Source organism: Eurypyga helias, unplaced genomic scaffold (genome assembly GCF_000690775.1).
Source record: "Eurypyga helias isolate BGI_N326 unplaced genomic scaffold, ASM69077v1 scaffold10631, whole genome shotgun sequence".
NCBI lineage: Eukaryota > Metazoa > Chordata > Aves > Eurypygiformes > Eurypygidae > Eurypyga > Eurypyga helias.
This window is the reverse complement of record NW_010228913.1, coordinates 1,259-23,740: the sequence shown is the minus strand read 5'-3', so window position 1 is coordinate 23,740 and position 22,482 is coordinate 1,259. Positions and strand designations below refer to the sequence as shown.

Sequence of the window (22,482 nt, the reverse complement as noted above, 5' to 3'; positions counted from 1 at the left end):
CCAGCTCAGCCGGTCAGCTTGGGCCTTCCCTGTAACGCATCGACCCCGAGTGGTGCTGCGCAGCCAATAGAGCGGTCATTAACAAAGCGGTCATTAGGCTTTCTTCCCCTAATCCCTTCTGTTAGCGAAGTGACCGGTGGAAGGGCAAAGCGTTCGTGGACAACCGGTTGCGGTTTCGTGGCGCTTCTCGTCTGAAAGGCTTTCCAGCTGGGAGTGCTGTGAGCTGAGGGTTTAAAACCAGCTCCGAGCACCTGAGCGCGTGGTGTCAGTGCAGGGCCTGTAGCGGGAACTTGCCGGGTTCATTGGGCGTCTGATCCTGAAAACTGTGTCTTAACGCTGTTACCTAACGTTTAGTGTAGAATCAGATTGGGGGAAATTGCACTGATTTACAGTAAAGCAAATTCTAAGCTGTAAGTTAAGCTTTCTCAAAGTTCTGTCACAGCGGTGACTAGTACAAATTATGTACGTAAACACTGCAGTAGTGGTTAGCCCTGTGTGGGAAATCTTTAGTTCAGAGCATTTTCAGTGGAACATAGAAGGGAAGGCATGTTTATTTACTCTGTAAGTTGATGAAAGAGTATGTTACGTTCAGCTTAGAAGTGTGCTAATGGCAAGTGTTCTGACTAACTTCCGTGCTTGAGTAACAAATGCGTTTTCATATTCATGGTGAGTCTGACGTGCTAAAAATGAACTTCCTTTCCTTTCTCAGGACAAGATCAGGAGGCTGATGCAGAAGAAACACCAACTCTTCATCCCGCTGAGATGTCTTGCAGTCCATCGTTAATAGAACCGACGTGTTCCAACTCTGAGATCCAGGGAGCCGCAAAAATGAGAAAAAATGACGCTACTTCCAGACATTTGGTGGGCGCTAATTTTTTAATTAAATTTAATACTTGTTAGTATTTGTTAAAAATGAAGTGCAGGTGGGGTGTTTTCTAAACCCCCTTTTTTTTTTCCCCCGAGAAGTGAACTCAGGCAAAGTTGTATGCGTAAAATATCTGCTGTCTGGTGGATTGGGATTGTATGCCACACAAGTATATGCATTTGCCTATGATAATTACACTGCAGTAATGCATCTCTGTAATGTTCCAGTAGCAATAGCCATTTTTGTGTATTTTGAACTAAGAACACAGTAGCTGAGTTCAGTGCTACAGAACAAAGTCCAGTTCTGGTCTCTGGTCTGTATCAGTAGCTGTTCTGTAAGTACTGTCAGGGCTATGGGGAATGAATGACTTTTCTCCCAACCAGCCTAGAAGACTCTGAAAGAGGCTTTTTTTTTTTTATCTGGAGAGCCTGCAGTGGGACTGTAGACACCTTGTGCTGGCTATAATGTCTGTTCATAGTGTCCTAGCAGCCCATTTCATTTGAATAGTACAGCTGGGATGGAGTTGTTTTGTTAAGGTCCATATGAACACACAGACAAATAACCCTCCTGTTCTTCCCTGGCAGCTGGCATCTTGTCCAGCAAAACTCGGTTTTCAAAGCAAGCATTTTTTGCCTTTTTTAAATGACTTTCAGACAGCCTGATAAATAGTGTATGGAGCCAGTGGGATTTTTTTCTTAAGTCTTCTGCTGTGTATCCAGCAGTATAGTGCTAAAAGGGACACGTTAGTCAACATCACTGCACAGCTGTTAGTCAACATCACTCACACATCAGCTGCATACAAGGGACATGTCATCCTTTACTGTAGCTGGGATTCCGGGGATGGATACTCACCTTTTTATAAGTAGAGAGTCAAACTGATAGCATTACTTTCAGTACATAAGTAGGAACTGAACATGACTTTGGTGGATTTAATTATTTAATTTGCTTAGACTGTGGTTCCTTTCTGGAGAAAGGAATTGAGAGAATGCTAGCTAGACCTATCTGTTTGGGTTTTTTTGACAAATAGGCATTTGTTGGTTAAACCTCCTCTTCTCTTAGTTCTGTGTGTTTAAACTCTATAGCAAGATGCTAATATAGCTTTTCTATGAAACCTTGTCTGTAGCTTTTTAAATATTGATTCCAAAGGTCTAAGGGGTTGTTTTGTTGTGGTTTGTTTGTTTGTTTTACTACATGAAGGTTTCTAGAGATGTTGTTTTTCTGAGTGAATAGGAACTGTGAAAATACATAAATAAAAAATAATCAGGCAGTGGGCACCATCCAAAAAGTAGGTAGTTACCCAGGCTACCCTTGAAGGACATGACTGTGCCCTTGTTTTTCCACCTCTTTTGTAACTGGGGAAGGGTACTGAACAGTAAGTATTGTTTCAGGTTCCTCCTTCTGATGATAATGAAAGTGAACAGTCAAAATCTATTCAAAGAAAGAGAGTGCTTCCATCCTGGATGCTGGAAAGAGACCTTCTGGTTCAGAGGATTTCTGAGCCTGTAATGGAAGGAGGTAGGTTTGCAGTGTCGTATGTTTGTGTACCGATATACATTTGTGTGCTTTGATCTCATTTTCTTAAGTTATAGCTGTGATGATGGAAAACACTGATTTGTCACTTGTCTTCTACGTTCTGGCAGCTGACAGAGACTGACTTCGGTTGTCTCCTTTGTCATCAGTCCTGGGGATGTGGAAGAGCTCTTTCCGATCAGTTGATTTTCCTTTTTGTCCTTTTCATGCCAGGTAGTGGCATGAAAAGGACAGCTCTTTGGGCAGCTGAACATCCATCTGATACTCTCTGTGGGCAGCTGAACATCTGATGTTCTAGAGCCCTTTGCTATAAACTCACTGGTTTTGTTTAGTATGTAAATCCTGGGTAGTTTCTGTGCCTTTAATTCCAAGCCTTCTCCACATGGATGTCACTGGTTGCCCTTCTAAATGTAGATTCTTCTACTTTCACAGGTTTTAAAGGTGGGGTGTTCTTGAGCAGTGGTGTGCTAGTTTATTTTTAACCATGACTGACTCAGACTTGATCATTTAGTCCAAAGTTTCTTTCTAGGAGGAGCAGTTCATCACATTATCGTAGTCTCTTACCGGTATGAGGCTAAAATAGTATTGCATTCCCTCTTGTCCTTCCTGCAGAAGGAGATTGCTGAATCCACAGTAATGTCTACCGCTGTGTATCAGCAGTAACAGCAGCAGAATACTGTGTTTGGTCAACGTGAGATACAGGGGTGCTGCAGGAGGTTTCCTAGCATGTCTGGCTTTGGTCCTGGGAGCCTGTAAAGAGTCCTAAAACTGCCATTACCCACTCTCTGACAACCTTACTGCAAGGTGCTTATTGCTCTGATGGCTTTTATCCGTGGCACCGGAGGGCTAAAGAGAGGAGAGAAGGAAAATGACTATGTACGTTAACAACACTCCCCCAGCATTTCTGTCTTTCCCTGTAGTGAGGGCAGCGTGCCTCCCCCTGCTTGCTGTTCTGTGGCCCAGTGTGAGGTGGTTTAGGTGCTAACTGCTGCATTTCCTTCCTTAGCCAGCCTCAGCGTATGGGCTGTGGCTGGTGTGTCCGCTCTGCTGTGTCCAACGGCTGTTCTTTAGCACCTCTGTTTCCACCTGCCGTTTCTGCTGAGATGGCGTGATGGAAAAATTTGGCCCTTAATGCCTGAGCTGGCCTGCAGGAGTATTTCATGTGGTGTCTGACCAATCCCTTCTCACCTCCTGTAGTAAATGCAGGTGTCTGGGTGGATTGGCCTGGGCAACTCTGGCTTTAAACGCCTCTGTCGTACCGCTGGATGTACCAGAGGACTTCCGCTGGCTGGGTGGAGTTGTCGAGCCCTGCACTACTGTGATTGTTTTCGTACGTTCGGTGGGGCCTTTTTTTTTGGGGTGACTTTTTTTGGTGGGTTGGTTTTCCTCCACAAGGCGATAATGTGTGTTATATGTGTGTACGTAACGCCTGTTTCAAAGGCTGAACGTAGGGCGCCTAGGCTTGATCATGTAGGTGCTGAGACTTGGAGCTGTGTGGGCAAGGGGTAGCTTTGTGCTGTCGAAGGAGCCAAGGGTATGTACAGACTCTATTGGAGCTGTTTGAAAATTCATTATGTGGCATAATGATCCCAGCTTAGAATGAGCTGCTTTAACAAAACAACCAACCCCTTCTGCAAATCCCCTATTTCCTTTAAAATTGTGAAATGGTTTGCATCTTTCTAGGGTGGCAGCAGACAGGAAGGTAGAGAGTACAATGAAAAGGCTGCCCTTCTGTTTGTTCTGCATGTCTTCCTGCTGGAACGGGAACACCAATTTGTTGTTTTGAAGTCAGACATTAACATTTGGAAGAATTCCTTGCTTCCTACAGTTGTCTCTGTCACGTCTGTGTTTTGGAGGGAGTTTTTGAAGTCTTGCAAAATGGCATCGAGCATCTTCCTTCGGAGTGTGTTTTGCAGCAGATGCAGCTATAACGAAACTGGCACAAGGGCCTTGGCTGTCTCCTGGCTGTATATCCAGGAACTACTACTTCAGTACAGAGGACTCCTTCTGGGATGTGAAGCTTTCCAAAGAGAGGCACAGCATTTGCGGTCTTCCTTTCAGTTACTGGGTGATGAAATAATCAGCCATGATGTGATTAGGCAAGCGGGCATACCCTGATTTTTGCCACGTCCTAATTAATCGATGTTTGTGTGTATAAACTGGTAGTCTGAAATTATATTTACTTGGCAGGTCTGCGGTAAAAGTCGCTGTGGAACGTTTAGTTTACTTGATCAGCTCCTTTTGTGTAAATGAGATTGACAATCATACCGACACACTCAGTCCAGAGTATCCTCTGCCACACATTTATTGTTTTCCTTCAAATTTTCCACTCAAACGTGTTTCATTCTAAAACATACTTTTTACTCCTGTAAGCGGGGAAGTGAAAAATGTGCTGTTGGAACAGCACATGCATGAGTACTGCTGTTTCTCATGCTTTTTGCCCAGTGTTCTGTTCTGCTTTGATGTAGCCTTGGATTTCTAATGATCAGGATTTCACCTTAAAAGTTGCATTTCAAAAGTACCCTTTTATTTTTCTTTCAAGGTAGTCGAACGAAAAAAGGCCGAGGAAGGGGAGAAAGTAATATGGAGTCATTAATGTCACAAGTAAATATCCAGCAGAAAAGAAGACTGGCTTCTGAAGAAACCGTGGAGGATTTTGAAGGTGAAGAGCAAGATCAAGGGAAAAGGAGCTGTCTTTTCATCCCTGCCCCTTCATCTCAGGTAATTTTTTGGATCAGGGCAGAACCATGGTATTTCAGAAAATGACAATGTAGTTGGCAGTGTCACGTTGAAGGTTAGGTCTACAACATAACGGTGTGTTCTGCTTGTGATTTGTTGTTTAGCAGTGGTTTTGAAATGCCAGTCTGTTGGACAGCTCTATAGCAAGGATCCTGGAAGTCTTCAGACACTTGGTTTTCTGCACTTTCTTCTCAGGATCTGGGATTTAGGCCCCAAGTGTTCCACAGAAATTCCAGACTTTAAGCTTTACAGCAAGAGGCTGGAAGACATGGGCCAAAGCCCTGGTCCTAGGAGTGGCTTGGTGTGTGGTTTCTGAGAACCCTTTAGGGATAGGTGACGGTATGACACTGACGTAATGCAACACTGGACTTGGCAGTATTTTGGGCAATTCCAGTTGGTGAAGCTTTATGGTCTGGAAATGTGGCTTAGCAACCACTACGTTTGAAGAAAGATAGCAGAGTGTGTGCTTATGCCACTATCAAAATCTGAGTGAAAATAAAAGGAATGAAAACAAAAAGTAGTCTGAAATCCAAAACAAGCTGTGGCAGTGTGTGAACAGACCCTTCAGTTCAGCGGCCTGGTGTGCCGGTGTGGCTTTGAAGTACAGCTGCGTTCGCAGGCAGCTGAATGCTTACTGATAGCACCCTGCTAGTGATGCAAAGAGAGGGATTATTATCAAAGGCAGACAAAACATATTCTGGTGAGAGCAACGTGAGGCTTTCACTGACTTTTCCTTGAAGTGAGCAACCTGGGGAGGTGTTTCTAATCTCTAGCATCAGGATTGCCTGGATCTCTTCCAGGATCTGATAAAATACTTAAAATACTATTCTGGTATCGGTTTTGACACTGAAAACAGTTGGGGGTTGTTTTTTTTTTTTAATTAAATCTTGAGGTTAATTGAAATGATCTACTCACGGGGAGTGTACCCTTCAGGTAGTTTTGATATAACATAGTGGTATCTTTTAATCTCAAAAAGTGTTCTGAGCAGTGAGCCTTGTTGTTGGGTAGTTTTTTTTTTGTCAGATTATAAGGTGAGTGACTACATAATGAATTATTTCATTTTTCAGTTTGGAAGTATGGAGCCTTACTTATTTTCTCCTAATAATTTCATAAATCGCTTTTATCTCAAGCAGAGGGTAAGAAATTACCTGCAGAACTTCGCAGGAAAAGCAGTGGGTTAGTGCGAGCATAAGTAATAATCATAGAGTGGTCTAAAAGATTGGAATTTTGATATCAAAGCCAAACCCACTCTCCTGCTGTTATATTTGAGGGATTGTGAAAATCTGCTGTAGGGTAGGAAGTAAAAAGAATCTTAATTCTTCTAAGCACCAGCAGCCGCCGGATGGCAGCGAGGCCGTGTACGTGTTGTAAACAGTGCCAATAGTGCTGTCCTCTCTGGTTTTCCTTGTTTGCAACCTGTTGTTTCACTGGTTGCCCTAATAACTCTGAAGGATTTGCTCTCACTAGATAGAGTATCAGCCATGGATCGAAGGATGTAGGAGAGAAGTCACAAGCGAAGGTGGCAAATCAGAGCAATGTAGTCCTCCTTTTGCAAACGAAGGCTAATTTCCGAAGCTGCGGTTGTTTGCTCAGCCGTATTTTGGGAGTTGCGATAAGAGTCGTCCTTGGCAGCATATTTAGTAACTCAACTTGGAGACATCAGGATCATTTGATACCAATGCTGACTTTGCCCTTTCTTAATCACGTTGCTGCTCGGATGTAATTGTCTCTGGTTTTGGTTCATGTTTTGTGAGACTTGCAGTGAAAACAGGAAACCGCCGGCTGAATTTTCAAGCTCTGCCCAACACATCCTTGTAAACAAAGTATAAGTTTACTGGAGGGGGACACTAGTTAGTAAACTGTAAAGAGCAGAGACCTTTGAATAGTTCTGGGGTGTATCCAAGTAGTTCAGCCTTCAGTAATAGGTATGCTTCCAGGTAACGTCTCGGTTGTTGGGACAGTGTTTCTGTCTTGGTAATGGATCTCCTTTTTCTAAAGCACACTTCTCTTATTTTAAGTGTACATATGTTCCAAAATTTAAAATGTGGTATTTGTCAAAAGTGGAATCTTTGCCTGATGGTATCTACTGACAAACTGTTTTATGATTCAGAGTCATGACGTGAAGCATTTAAGATTACGGGGTTAGGATTTAGCTCAAGGTGTATATTGCTAATTCCCATAGATAGATAAATATAGATATCTCCCATATACCTTGGTACTGAAGGGATTAAAATTGATTCTTGTATAGGAATGTACGTTCTTCTAGAGTCCGCTATATCTTCACATGTATAACCCTCATTCATTTTCCAGGAGCAGTACTTTTAATTGGAAGTTAATTTAGTATGAAGTCCTTGGACTGTTCACAAAGTGAGGTGGTGAGAATGGAGCCTTTCTGTGTTGAGAGGGAGCTGAAGCTGAGGACAGGAGCTGTAGGATAAGTTCTTCTCTAAACTGTCTGTGTGTGTTCTTAACCTAAGCCTTTCATTCTGCAGCTGTATTTAGCAGCTAACTTCAGTTTGGAAAGTGGAGTGGAAGACCAGATGATCTTTTGAGGTCCCTTCCAACCTGGGCTGTTCTGTGATTCTCTGATTTTGAAAACCGGAATGATGAGATGAGGCAGAGTTTGACCTTAAAGCTTTTAATTCTGAAGAGTGTAAATTTTCAGGTCCTTCAAAATGTAACCTTGTTCCGCAGAATACATCTGGATTTCCTCTTGAGAGTACCATGAGAAACATGGAAGGAAATGGCAAGACTGGAACAAAAAACCCTGGAAGTTCTCTGGAAAAACGTGATAGGCAGCTGCATAGTAAATGTTCTAAAAGAATAGGTCAGAGCTCCAGTAAAACAAATAGCGTTGAGGAAACAGAAAACAAAGAGCAGATTACTGGTTCTACAAGCCAACAAGCTCACTGGGGCAGGACTTCCCAAAATTTTGGTGCCCAGGAAGGGACTCATGAGCCTGATGCAAATCTGGATTACGAGACTGAAATTTCTGATTCAACCAGAAGTGCAGAAGCTTCAGAAAGCTCCAAACAGATCAAGCGTAAGAGGACACCTTGCATGTATGGAAAAAGCTGTTACAGGTAAAGCAAAGTTAAAACTAGCTTAAGCTAGCTTGTTATTAAGAAGTAATGTAAGCTGTGGAAGAGATAACAGTAAAGTCGTTACAAGTTTTGGTGTGAAAAAATCCTGTGGTAAGCAGGGGGCTGATGAGGAACAGATGGCATAACAAGAATTTTAAAAGTATAGAAGGAGCCAGAATGTCTTGCAAACTGGTAAAACAAGGGATGAAGTCCTTCAGCAATTTAAAAGATGAAGTGTTGTAGGAAATAATAAACAAAGGTGCATTTTAAAGGAAAAAAAAAATAGGAAACCTCTGTGTGCAGTACATGTACCAGCAGGGAGGAGAGCGGTAAATGGTTGAAATTCCCAGTGTAGACCCTGTAGGCTTGTTTTATTAGCAGATGAAATTTCTATGAAAGATGATGATTCTTATTGAAGTTATTGCATGCTTCCTGATCTGAATAATCCCTAAATAATCAAGAACTGCTTTCATTATAAATTGGCCAGCCTGCTTCTTTTTTTTTTTTTCCCCCTGGTGCTTTCAGTCCCCTGAAATCAGAACAATTTGCATATGGACAGACTCCGTGTGACCCCTTATCTGGTCAGTGTCTTTGGTAATGCTTCAAGTGAAGAACAGCTTTTTTCTTTGCTCCTGCTCATGTCCTCTTGGTTCACAGTGAAAAGTCCATCATACAAATGTTTTGTGCGATACCAAAATCCCAGTGAAATTCCAAAACGCCAGTGCGGAGTACCTGGCCTCCTGATATTTCTTTCTGCCCAGAAAAGATCTGGAGTGCCATGTGTTGGTATATCAAAGGGAAGATTCAAATCTGGAGGTGGTCTTGAGGCTTGCAAGTGACCTGGGGACTGCATTTAGGAGAAGACTTTGAGCTCTAGACAAACCTGTGTGCACTGTAAGCACAAAAGATAAGGCTGAGCCAGGAAACAGGGAGTCCTTTGATTATTCCCCCTCCCCTCTGGGCCAAGGGGCTTGAATAGGAAAAACAGTGAGGTGGTTCAGAAAGCAAACAAGCACAAGTAAATGGATTTTTGTTTATGTTCAGTGTGTAAATCAGAAGTGTAAAAGTTAACAAACAGATTTCCAGCTTTCATGGAATGCTTTTTCACGTATCTCAAATTTTGCCGTTAATGAATATGATGAAAACATGTTTTATTAGGCAGTTAAGGTGACCCAGTAGTACAAATGCAGCCTCATAAAAGTGCCACAGCTACTTTTAATTTTCCTAAGACAAGTTTTCCCCCCTATGGGGGTTAAGCTGATTTAATGCTCTAATATGCTGAAGGATTCCTGATGTTTAGGAAGGCAAATTTTAGTCACAAGTAATATGACACAGGAGTCTGTATGTGCGCACTTGTTCTTGGGTCCTTATTCTAAAACTTTTGGGAAGTATTGCTTTGTAAGAAAAAATAATGCTCTTGAACCCGACATGATGAAATCTTCTGTGGGAGTTTGTAAATACAAAGTATCAAAACCATCACCTTTGATCTGCTGAAAATGTCGGGAGACTAAACCTGGTTGATTACAGCAAAAGAAACACGCATTGTAGTCTCTCTTAGTATTTGCTTTTAGGACAAGACCACCAAGCAGACTTTCTGCAGCAACGGGGTAGCAATGTTAAGGATGACTGCAATGACCTGCTCTGCAGCAACGGGGTAGCAATGTTAAAGCAGGTCATTGCAGTCATCCTTGTTTTTAACAGGACATGTATGCAAGTGTGAGGTGAGCGGATGCTTGGAAGGAACACGTTGGTAGCACATGCTGCTTTGGCTGGGGTAGAGTTAGTTTTCTTCAGAGTAGCTAGGAAGGGGCTGTGTTTTGGATTTGTGCTGAAAGCAATGCTGATAACACAGGGATGTTTTAGTTATTGCTGAGCAGTGCTTACACAGCGTCAAGGCCGTTTCTGCTCCTCACACCACCCCAGCAGCAAGTAGGCTGGGGGTGCACAAGAACTTGAGAGGGGACACAGCCAGGACAGCTGACCCCAGCTGACCCAAGGGATGTTCCACACCATGTGACATCATGATCAGCGTATAAAGCTGGGGGAAGAAGGGGGGGACTTTCAGTGTGATGGTGTTGGTTTTCCCAAGTAACGTTACATGTGATGGAGCCCTGCTTTCCTGGAGATGACTGAACACCCACCTGCTGATGGGAAGCACTGAATGAATTCCTTGTTCTGCTTTGCTTGTGTGCACAGCTTTTGCTGAACCTATTAAACTGTCTTCATCTCAACCCATGAATTTTCTTACTTTTACTCTTCAGATTCCCTCCCCCATCCGACAGGGGGAAAGTGAGTGAGCGGCTCTGTGATGCTTAGTTGGTGGCTGGAGTTAAACCATGACATAGCATATTCAGTTTTTCCTTGATTAGTGTTTTTCTTGAGCAAAAATAGTTTTTAGTGTTGCTAAGGAAGAGGAGCTGCTTTGAGTGCTCTTTTGAGTACAGTGGGCAGTTGGTTTCCCTCTCCTTCATTACTTTAACCTTGTGAAAGGTGTCCTCTAACACGATGTGCTGTAGAAGTCAACATCTTAAATGAGTACTGATTTGATAATCGTAATGTTGCCTTCAAGTTTTTTATCTAGGTGAGGTTTCTTATTCATAAAATGTCATTTATTCAATAGGTAAATGCTACTCAGAGTTCTAGACTTTATTTTTTAAACACCTGTTAAGAGAACTTGTACTTCTGGATATTATTTTGGCACCTTTGGTAAGTACCTAGTAAAATAGCACAAATTGAAAAGATTTAATTTTAGTTCTGATTAATCTTATTGGATTTCTCTAACACATATCTTACTAACCACTTAGGAAATAATTCTGTAACTCATTTATGAATTTGAAAGAATCAAGCTTGATGCACTCCCCTTGCTCCAGGGATTCTTCTTGTCACTGTCCTTCAGTGTCAGATTCTGAGGTAGCCTGAAGCTTTACCAAATTGAAAGAAACTGCTGTCACCACCAGGAGGCGAAGTGTTCTGTGTATGTTGTATCTGACCATATTTGTTCTCACGGAACTCACTTTTTGAATACTGTCTTGTGTTCGTTTTCTTGTCTGCTCCTTGTTTTTTCTGAAGTGAGAAGAAGAGGGAATTAAAAATAAATCTAAACCCAACCCCCTCTTCCAGGGCTGCATTGAAGGGGTGCAGTAGACCTGAACTCTCACCTCTAAACCCAGAACCCACAGTTTTTGTCCACAGTTCTATCCTTTTGCTGACCTGCGATAGTGCTCTGCTGACTGCGTGTGTGTAAATCTTTCCCATAGCTGCCAGAGCGGGGCGTGCTCAACCAACCTTTACATTTGTATGTGCGTTCTTTTAAAATACTTTGCTGTTTGTTTGTTTATGAAAATATGTATTTTTCCTTTCCCCTTAAGCTTGTAAATCTGGCAGCTGAAGATCTCCATCTGTCTTTTCCGAGTCCTGTCTTCTAATGAGAATTACAGTTTAGAACTTACAAGCATCTTACACGCAGCTGTGCCATCACTTCAGGCTTGAATTCTGTGGCTTTATAACTACTGCTGGCAATTTGTTACATCTTCACTACTAGTTTCTTTAGCAGCTGAGAAAGTAAGTCCTTGAAATGGCAGGAGTCTTCTGCCTGTGATTATGAAGAGACAGGGATTCTGACCTCATCAGTTAAACTTGTTTTAGAAAAAGCTATTAAGTTGCTTTTGGTAGCTGCACGGACAAAATGCTGTCTTAAATATTTCACTGAGCAATACTGAACGTCTCCTTGAGATAACTGTGTTGATTCTGAGGAGCTTTTATCAGTTTTATTTCCATAATTTTCTGCATCATGTGTGTACAATATCGATGCTCTACATCAAGTGAGTACACCGATTCAGAGCTGCTGCGAAAGCAAAGTTGCAGTAGCTGTGTGAGTATGTTTGAGAAGGCAAAGCTCCCATAAAACTTTATTCTTAAAATAGGCTTTTAATTGGTGTGTGAGTAAAGCTTAATGATTTTGTTTTCATCAAATCAATAACATATTCCTGTGCAGTGAGGTTTTGCTGTGAAACTAATTAACTTTGAAGTGCAACTCATGGTGTGATAGATGTTGGGCTCTTACAACTCAAATCTCTTGTGCTTAAAAATAAATTTTAAAAAATCCCTTAAACAAACCAAACCCTTGCAAAAATCTAGAGCTTCTTCCTTTTAGTAAGAAGGGAAAATCTTTGCTTAATATAAGCTGTGCACTCTTCTGCTTTTGTTTATTTTGCTGGATATCATTGCACAACACATAAAAGCGGAATAAGTACAAAATAGCCAGGTAAAGGTAAGATAAAATAGGATATTTCTACTAGTCCTGAGCATCTGAAGTAGGACATGTTTGAGGTGCTTCACAGGTAATGCATAATTTGAGGAGTATCATCCACTGGCCCAAAAGATCCTGAAGCGTAGTGGTAGGGAGCATAAGTCAAGACCTCTTAGTTTCTCTTCCTCCTTCCTCTCATCCTGCTTTTTTTTTTTTCTCTTCCCTGTGTCTTTCAATAATTTCCATGCAATAAAGGGTTTTTGGTCTTGTCCAAGTAGGTTTCAAAGTAAATTTTTGAAAGGAAATGGCTGTCTCTTAAATACAGTAGGTTGGCTAATGGACGGCTATTTAGCCTTCTTCCATTGGTGACTAGGATGCTGCATGTATCTTAATGTCAGAATAAATGTCAAAATGCTGTCACAGAGCATCAGTTGCTTCTGTATCCATTTCAGAAGATTAATTGTGTTTCAAATGATTGAAAATTCTGGCTAATATTGCTAGTAAGTTAGTTCTATGCATTTAGAAAACATTGCAAGTAGCCACTAAGACAAATTGGCTTCACCTAGTTTGTTTTTAAATGGGAAAAAGAAGTAGTCAGTCAGGCTGAATTTGGTGTAAGAAGTGATGTTTCCTGAGAACTTGTAGAATGAGAGACTGGTAAATGCAACCTTGCAATGATTTCTAGTGAAACAGTATTTACTTATGCCATAGTTTGCAGAAGTTAACAGAAGGGACCAGGACAGGAAGTCTTTCACCTGTGTAAATAGATCCAAGGCACACTGGATCTTTGATATGTAGCTTATTGAAGAGTCCAGCTGTAGCTTACTTGTTGAGTTTCCTGAGTGAAAGATACCAGGCAAACAATGATTTAAAGTATTAATACTGCATACTTAACCCTTTCTGAATGCCTAAAAGGAGCCTGAATGGCTAGCAGAGCTCACAGCGCTTAAGTAATCATTTTGCAAAAGCTGTAACAAAAGTGGTTTTTCTTAAGGTGGTAGTTGAAATGCTGAAATTAATATTGACTGTTCCCTATAAAGCTCATAAGCAGTAGTTGTGAATTGAAAGGAAAGAATGCCTGTGGTCGTTGAGGAAGTTGTTGTGTATGTCACTAGCTGCCTACATGTTGCTGACTTAGTGTTTCTAAATGCAGCTGTAACAAGTGTAAACTCTGTGTTTTCAAGTTGTCATTCCTCGGGCTTGAGGCATGGCGGTCACTTTTGTGATTTGCATGAAGACATTGAAGATTATGTACTCTGGGAATTAGTGTGGTAAATCCTGAAGCGTTTTGTGGATGTCGTTTGGAAAATCATATGGTAAAAGATGTCACATTTCTTGCTTTTAAATCTTATGCTTGAGAAGTGACTCTAGAAGAAATCGTAGGGGAAAAGTAGATTTGCTTTTGGTACCAGTGTGTTCACTTGGACTCATTTTTTGCAGCACGTTTCGATTTGTCCCATGAATTTCTCCTGAAGTCGTAACGTGGTTTTCTGTGTTTTTTCTTAACCTCACGTACAGAAGTTTTATAAAGCAAAGTCTTCTCTAAGTGATGTTTATGGCTGCCTTGTCTTGTACGGTGTGTATGCAAATGTCTCGAAGCAGTAGAAATGTTCTTTCAATGATGTGTTGACAATCAGGCATTCACCTCTTGCTCACCTTGGATTCAAAAGTGTTGTAGAGCAAAACATCAGGCATCCTAGGCACGTGCCCTCATCACCAACATTGGTGTGACTCAGCTACGCACGGAGTTGTCACACCTTACGGTACAACTTCGTGTCATCGTTGTTGATGAAATATCGATTTGATATTTCAAATACAATGTCAGGGTAGCCAAGGCAGACTGGACAGCATAATCCAAGTAATGCCCAGGAGACTGCTCCATCTGCAATAACATGCTGGCCGCTGAAGTATGCAAGTGAGTAGTAACTTGCATACGGAAGAGAAATAATAATGGAGGCATACTGCCTGGAGCTCATGGCCATCACCCAGGGGTGTGGGGAGCCTTTAATACTGCCGCTGCCTGGCTGCCATGCCTTCGTCCTTCCAGCCTGGGCTAAGACTTCGGTAGAGGTGGCACTTTGATTGCCCCCCGTTAGAGCCGAACTGAGCAAGTTGACCACTGAGGAAGAGTCGCGCTGTGTGACTGCGTCAGTAGATGGTGTACGTGTTGGAGGTCTGAAATGTAAAGCTGGTGGCAAATGGGAAAATTCCTGGTTTGTCTTTTGCAGTATGTGCTGAGACAAGCCTTTTCTTCTGTTAACCTGAAAGTAGGTCTTACATTCTACATGAAGTAGAAGCTCCTTTTATGTAACCTCACAAATGAGTTGTCACTGATCCAGTAACGCCTGTGTTATCTCCACTGCTCCTCTTTACATGGACCCGTCAGTTCTCCATACATCCTCTGTCTTTTGCAGGAAGAATCCCATTCACTTTCAGCAGTTCAGTCACCCTAATGATGATGACTATCATGAAATGGAGATTGTAACTCAGGATAACGATGACAACCGGCCTGAATGTCCCTACGGAATGGCTTGTTACAGGTCAGAAACACCATCCAAAGCGGCTTTTCTTGGTTTACATTTTAAGAGTGTTCTTCCCTGGAGTTGCAAAATGAGGACGGAATAATGAGGATTGATTCTTTGGTTAAATCTTGACTGTAGCCTTCTGAAATTGACTGTAGACAGGCTACTACCTTTAAAGCACCAAAGTCTGTGCAAAATATTTGTTAGTGATTCCAGCTGGTGACCAGAAAACTTGACTTTTGGAACCTATCCGATGACCTAGAGATCAACACCTTTTCACTTGTCAACATGTAGTAAACTGTTCATCTTTTGCATAAACAATAATTTATTGTTACATGTTGTTCTTGATGTGTAACTTTTAAGTTTCAGCAAATACTTTACCAAAATTTACATTTTGTACAAAAACATACTTTAATCAGTATTTGATTTGTTAGAAAGCATAATTTGGGTAACAACAAGAAAATCCAGTTTATGACTGACTGCTGTTTCTTTTAAGCACTGTTGATTTTCTTCAAGAGACTGTTTTATTCCATTCATTTCTCAGTATCTAGGTTTTACGCTTGTGTTTGCAGAGTTTAATGGTTGCTGTGTAATTGATACAATGGACTAAAGGATATATTTTGGGGCGATAACACTTCTGTAGGGACATATTGAAACTAATGGCTGCTGTTAATAAGGATTTGCCTGAGGAGAAACATTTTCTCTCTCACAGAAAGTGTGGTGATCCTAAAGATTAAAAATTAAAATTATCCATAAAATACCAAGGACTTCTGGGCTCGTTAAGTGTGGAACAAGGTGGTGAATCAAGCTTTTACTGGTGTTCTTTGCAGGAAGAATCCGCAGCACAAGCTGGAATACAAGCACAGTGCACCACCAGGTAGGCCACGTTGTTCAGTATAGCTCAAAGGGTGGGTGGGGGAAGAACTCCAAAATCCAGGAATGGATACCAAAAATTTGGACTTAAAATGCTTTCAGCTACGGTAAGTGGGTACCACTGCATTTCCAGCTTACCCTGTATTCACTGCATTTGCAGCTTACCCTGTATTGCCCTGATGAGGAATGTTCTTTGGATGCTGCAAAGTTGCTCCCACTTTTCCCTGTGTTTTTCACGGCAGCGCGATGGGCGGGGTCAGACACAATTGATGTAGTTTGTGTGCTTTTGTATCCTAGGAATTGACAAAAATGCCATGTGGCGAGTGGATATTTTAATGAGTTTAATAGGCTTTGTTGACAATTAAACATCATATAGTGTGGTATTACCGGGTCACTACATTCTGCTTCCTCCATTCAGAGCTGAAGTATTCTGATGAAAAGAGAACATACTTAGATGTTACTGAAGTTTTTCTCAACATTTCAGATGGATACTGCAGTAAAATATTTCTCTAGCTTTTCTTCTCTCCCCAGAGCAAAATGTGTACGCAGAAATATTTTAACAGTATAGATTTATATTGCTAGATTTCTTGCTTTTAATTCTTATTTTTCTGTTGATAGAAATTCCTCAGGTAACATAGAATTCTAGTCTTGTGATGCTCTGAAACAAACATTGCAAGCATGTCTGTCATCTTTTTCAATTTAACCTTTTTTTTTTTTTTTACCAGTGATTTTTCTTAGTGAAAGAACAAATTTTTGCATGTATGTTCTCCTGAGGCTTGGAGGGAATATAATTAAAACTGAACCTGAGTTTCTATTCTAAAATTTTCTAGTCTTTTTATATTCCAGTAACTAATGTTGAAAAACAGAGGGGAGTGTACTGTTTACATTTTGTCTGTTCTTAAATATTTCAAAGAGACACTTTGCAATTTTTTTTTTGGTGCTTTTTCTTGATTATTGTACTTGGAGATATTTTCCACTTGAAATCCAAATGCAGTAAGAGTATTTCAGGGCAGAACAGTTATGGAGATGTAATGATAATTGGTTTCACTTTAAAGAGTCAGGTTTATGACACTTGTGAGGAGAAATTACATTTATGGAAACAGCGTAAAATATTTAATGTGTTGAAATACTCCATTTTTCTGCTTAGGAAAAAAAACCAAAACCAACAAACAGTATTCATGACATTGGTCTACACAGGGAATGGTCCATAACTGTAAGAACAGTTCATCTGGGTAACCTCTTAGGAATTATTCAATGCAGAAAAAAAAAAGGGTTTTTTTGGGCAGGAGATGTGTTATTGTGCTTGTAAATATAGCACCATCACTGCAGCATTTATTTTAATAGGTCAGTCTTTTATTGTAACAACCTCTATGAAATAACCCTTATGCTAGGTTGTACTCTATCCTGACTAATAACTTTCCTTTCCTTAGTAACCAAAAGAGGAACCCGACAACGAACCTCGAAGAATGGTGAGTATGTCCTGTGGGAATGAATGGGCACATCAGCATGGGACACAGCTCATCTGCTTTGTTTCTTGGGACTTTCATCAAGCATCTCCAGCACTATTGTACTTACATGATGAGAAAGTAGTCGTTATTATAGTAAAACCCTGATTGCTTTTTTACAAGTAATAGTGCTGAAATTGAATTTGTGCCATGCTTTCTGGATGAGCATACCTGTACTTCCCTGGAAGCAGACAAGAAAACATAGGTTTTAAGGAGAGATACACATGGCTAAATTGATTCTTCCTTACACAGAGGTCATAATAGGATGAAAGGAATCCAATATTTCATCCAGAATTAGTTAAGGGTGCCCTGAAAGATTGGTTGCTTTTGAAACATCGAGCTATTCCTTCTGCATTGAACTGACCTTTAACCAAGTTTCAAGTGATATCGATGCATGTGCTGATGAGCTTTTCTTCTACTTACTGTGAGGTATTGATGTTTCAGGTAAGGTACTGGCTTGTTAGGACTAAAGTGTAAAAGGTGGGTAATGCCTTTGTGTTGGGGGCAGTTTTCACTCTAACCTACATATGTGTCTTTCTTACCTCGGTTTCTAGTTGTCAGTGAGGATTATGTAGTAGCACAGGCAAGCTGTAGTCTCTGTTGATTGATGTAAATTGTAATATGGTGTATGAATATCTCCTCCATTTACCAGGGGCACACCTAGCTTGCTTTGCTGCTGCCAACAGTGTTAACTTCACCTTGTGGGTGTGTAGATTCCCATTTGAAATATCCTTTAGGTCTGTTTCCAGGCTTCTCTATGTCAGCTTCCAAATGGGAACCTTCCTATTCTTTCTAAAATAATTTCAAAGTGAGTTTTAAAGAGCAGTCTGATAATATGTCATCTTCCCTTTCACTGGCCTGAACAAAGCGTGAGGATGTGGAGCTGCTGCGTCTCAAGTGGACGTGGGAACTGTCTTTTCTTCCTTGGGATCACCAAGGTGTGGCTGGGCATTTCTGAAAGACTTCCTCAAAACACAGGGATCTGCCTTCTTGAGAAAATAAATGAAAGTGCAAATAAGTGTAGTTAGCTTTCCGGGCAACGTGTTTTGGCCTCCGTTTCTGTTGTTGGGTGGAGGCAAGAGGTTGCTTTTATATGAGAAATTTCTTTCTCATCTCTTTGCGTGCTTGATAGGGTTTTATCTCTGTACTAGCATATTCTGAGGCACGTATGTTACCTGTCTGTTTTGCTGCATCCTGTGTTGCAAGCACAGCCCCATCTCTGTCTCTGCTCCCTTGTAGAAACATGTTGCAGTGTGGTGAGGATTGTTAGCAGCGCTGTAAGAGCAGTGAGGGGCTGAGATTTTATCATGAAGCAAGCTGGACTGTCTGCGTATCTAAAGTGCTTCTTACTCTCTGTCTGAACTGTGAAGGTTTTATCTTGTAGCTCTGCCTTTCCCAAGAACACCTTCCGTACCCAGGTGGTAGATGCTGCGTGCTCAGCTCATGGCAGGGGGTCAGCCAAGCCAGACTACGTGGGGGAAAGTGCTTCTCTGGTAAGCCTGTCGAACTTCAGGCAGGGTCATGAAATGCAGCGTCTCAAATTCGACTCCTCATGCTAAGTATGAACCAGGGAAAAATGGATACTTCGTGCTCAGGGGAGAGAAGGGTGTGCATTAATCAAGTGTTGTTCATACTTGCTGGTGTGTTGTGGGGTTTTTTGGGCTTTTTTTTCCAATATCTTGTTGACTCGCTTGCTTTGCTCTCTTGAAGGCAAAGCTTGTAAAAGATTGGGCTCAGCAAGTTCACATCTGAGGCAGCCGTATGGAGCCGTGCAAGGTCGCACAGCCAGACAGGGCTCTGTTCACCTTTATTTCATGCTGTTTGGCATGACTGCACTGTTAAGCACAGCAGAATTAATTTCCATACAAGTGTATTTAAACTCTACCAGCCAAGAAAAGAAAGGTACTATCTAAATAACATCTGACATGTTTCATTTTTAGCATTTGTAGTCTAATTGCTACCAGAATATTGCAGATTTTGTGTATAGAATGTGGTCTGTGTTCAGAGAAATAATGTAAAGTTAATTACTGGGGGACTAGTCATAAGGGAAGAAGTAAAAAAAGAGAGAAAGGTCAGAGTTCTGCTGTCATTAAGTTGTCACCACTGAATGACCTTGCTCTGTCGTTACTGCCCAGATGAATGACCTGGTGTGGCTGTGCCCGATGCAGGAGTTTCCTGTGTGCTTCTTTGCAGCTTTCCTAGCAAGCTGATTAGCTCACTTCCAAACAAAATGCTTTGGAGGGGGTGGTCAGCAGGCTGCTTCTCCCCACATGGAGCAGATACAAGTTTGAAGGTCATCTTGATACATAATGGTGCCAGAGAAAAGGCAGAATGGTACCGAATGAGCAGCCTTAGGAGCTGTGGGGCAGAATTCAAGTGTAGCAGAAAGAGGTGGAGTGGGAAGACATGGATGAAAGTGTATGGTTCCCTGCTGAAATCTAAAAGCATTGATGTACAGGGAGGAAAAACATAGCATGCTCCCTGTACATTTGTAGGAGAAATATGGAAGTAGTCAATATTTTGCCGAAATTCCTCCTTCTCTGTAAAATACCGCCCATACTGCTGTGAAAGTGAAGAAGAGCCTTGCTTTGCTAAGCAGGTCTTGGCTTACTCTTGTAAGCTTAGTGTGAGAAGAGGGATTTTGTTCTTGCCTATTTAGCATCTTTGGTTTTACCTCTCCCCTCCAAGACATGATTAATTCCGCAGGATCATAGTCTGTGATTCCTGTAAGAAATTCTACTGGTCTGAGTAAACATGGACACGACTCATCTCCTCTGAGGTCTGGTGAGCAATAAACTAGCAAGTGGAATAGTGGATTATAGCTCAGATTGGCAGCTGGCGTTTTCAGGATTTTCTGCTAGGTGGTGCACAGTTGGTCCTTCAAAGACTATAGATGGCTACTCAGGATTTTTCTGAATTATATTATGGGCTGTGTCACATGTGGTTGACATTAATCTAGGAGGTTATTCAGTGCCTCTGTAGCACAATTCATCCATAAAATTGTGTATCTTTGAGAAACTTGACTTATGCTGTAAATGCTTTTGAAAACCTTGGGTGGGAGTTGCTAGAGAGCATAAATTGTTAATTGGACCATAAGATAATTCTGGAATAGTAACGTTCCCACCAGTAGAAAAATGTGAGTGATAGAGGATGTGATCTGCGTAAGGTAATGGTGCTCTTGTTTGTTCACTATGTGCATAGCTTGAGTGTCTGGGGCTCTGACCGGAGGTTGCAAGACATTATTAACCATGATCATTTCTTAGCATAAACGTTGACGATTTGGACTGGGGTCTGTAGCTGAGGGGAAAAAAATGCATGTTTATAGTTTCATGTGAAAGATGATGACAAGAATTGCTCAACAGATAAATTATCTGTATGAGATCATTGACAGGGTATCACTAGATAAAATAATAATGCAAAAGTTGTAGGCTGGGAAGAAGAGGAACAAACATGATTCTACTCAGAGCTCTGACTTAAGAGCAGAATAGCACAATTGGAATATTAACAGAGTGTGGCTAGTTCGGAATTGTGGATGTGTAAGAAAAAAAGGAAGACAATATAAGCTTGTAAAGCCAGGGTTACACACATCTGCCAAAAATCAGGAGCAGTGGAAATAAACTCTTTGAAGGGGTCCAGCTGCTGATATATAAAGGGAGAAGGCAGTGCTGCCAAGGCAGCAGCTTAGTACAGAGACTGCCAAGGCAGATAGATAAGGCTTCTTCAAATAGAATTATCCTGCCTCTGGGACTTGGTTTATATGTGCCAACGTATCTGAGCAATTAAAAGAATACTGCAGAACAAGCTGTCTAAAAAAGTTGAGGAACATGCTGCAAACAGCATCCATTCTGAGTCTTTGATTCCTGCCAATAGAGAGCATTGTGAAATACGAGGAAGGCAATTTGGTCACAAAATGTAGGTTGTGAGAAGATGGATGGGCAGCAGATTAGGAAGCAGCACAAGGGATTAGTCAGAACTGGGAAACAGGTAGGCTGCACCCAGCTCAGGAGCGTTCAGCGTTTGTTGTTTGCTTATCTGTGTTCGGAAAGGAAGCACAGACTATGCAGCGTGGATCCCAGTTGAGAACGTTGGAGGTGAGTGACCTAGCGCATTCCCTTCTCTTGCCTGAAGCTCAGGAAAGAAGTGAATGGAAATTAAAAGCCGTGTCAGATTCCAAAGGGTGTGAGTGTAAAATAGCTCTCAGTTTGTGTGGATGAAGCAGAAAATCTAGGGTCAAAATAGGGGCCTAGCAATACCTGGAGGCTAAATGGCAAGATAGATGGACTGTTTAAGTACAGAAGTAGCAGGAAGACAGCCAGGAAGATTGTGTGTGCCGCTCCTTAAGGAAAGGAGAGTTCTCAGAAGACATTATCTGATATTGCCGTCTTCTGATACCAGAAGACATAATCAGAAGAGGCCTGATACTGTTTTTCAAGTGCTGGAAGAAAAGCTGGTAAGGAAAACTTTCTAAGTGATCAGACAGGTAAGTGCTGCAGTAGGTGTCAGAGAGATGGTTTAGCTTTTCACGGAAGTCTTGAAAATCGAAATAGTAAGCGTTGGGTAGAGTGCTTCAGTTGATCCTCTCTCCTCGAGAGGAGCGAGACTGACTAGGTAGTTTCTGCAAGGTCTCCTTCGCTCTGTGTCTGTGATTCATGAATATATGACATTTTTGTTTCTACAGGGAAAAGGGCTGTGGGGAAGGATGGTGACAATGATGAACCAAATGAATATGACCTTAATGACGGCTTTATAGATGATGAGGAAGAGGAGGAGTGCGAGCCCACTGATGAAGACTCTGACTGGGAACCAAGTTCAGAAGACAAGGATAACGAAGATGTTGAAACGCTTTTGCAGGAAGCACGTAGATTTACTAAGACCAAAAAGTAGCTGCACAGAACAACATTACAAATGTCTGATCTGGTTGTGTTAAAACATGGATGTGCAAGGAGAGAAATTACTGGGAAAACTGTGTTTTCCTCAGTGATGTAGACCTACAGGAAGATTTTAATGGGGGTGAGGGCATTCAGCAATGCTTATCTTGTCCATATGTATTATTTCGGTGCGTGTTTTGTTTTTTTTTTTTAAACAAATGGTGGAGACAGAGGACTGAGCTCTGAAA

General features: G+C 41.5%; 1 protein-coding gene across 1 annotated transcript; it reads left to right on the top strand.

Annotated features, from left to right (window-relative positions):
* The first annotated feature begins 762 nt into the window (after positions 1-762).
* Positions 763-22,250, top strand: APLF (aprataxin and PNKP like factor). The gene is made up of 8 exons (XM_010160200.1): positions 763-861; positions 2,254-2,380; positions 4,938-5,116; positions 7,829-8,217; positions 14,881-15,006; positions 15,819-15,865; positions 17,292-17,330; positions 22,045-22,250. The coding sequence occupies exons 1-8, from the start codon at positions 763-765 to the stop codon at positions 22,248-22,250; spliced, it is 1,212 nt and encodes a 403-aa protein (XP_010158502.1).
* Positions 22,251-22,482: the final 232 nt, after the last annotated feature.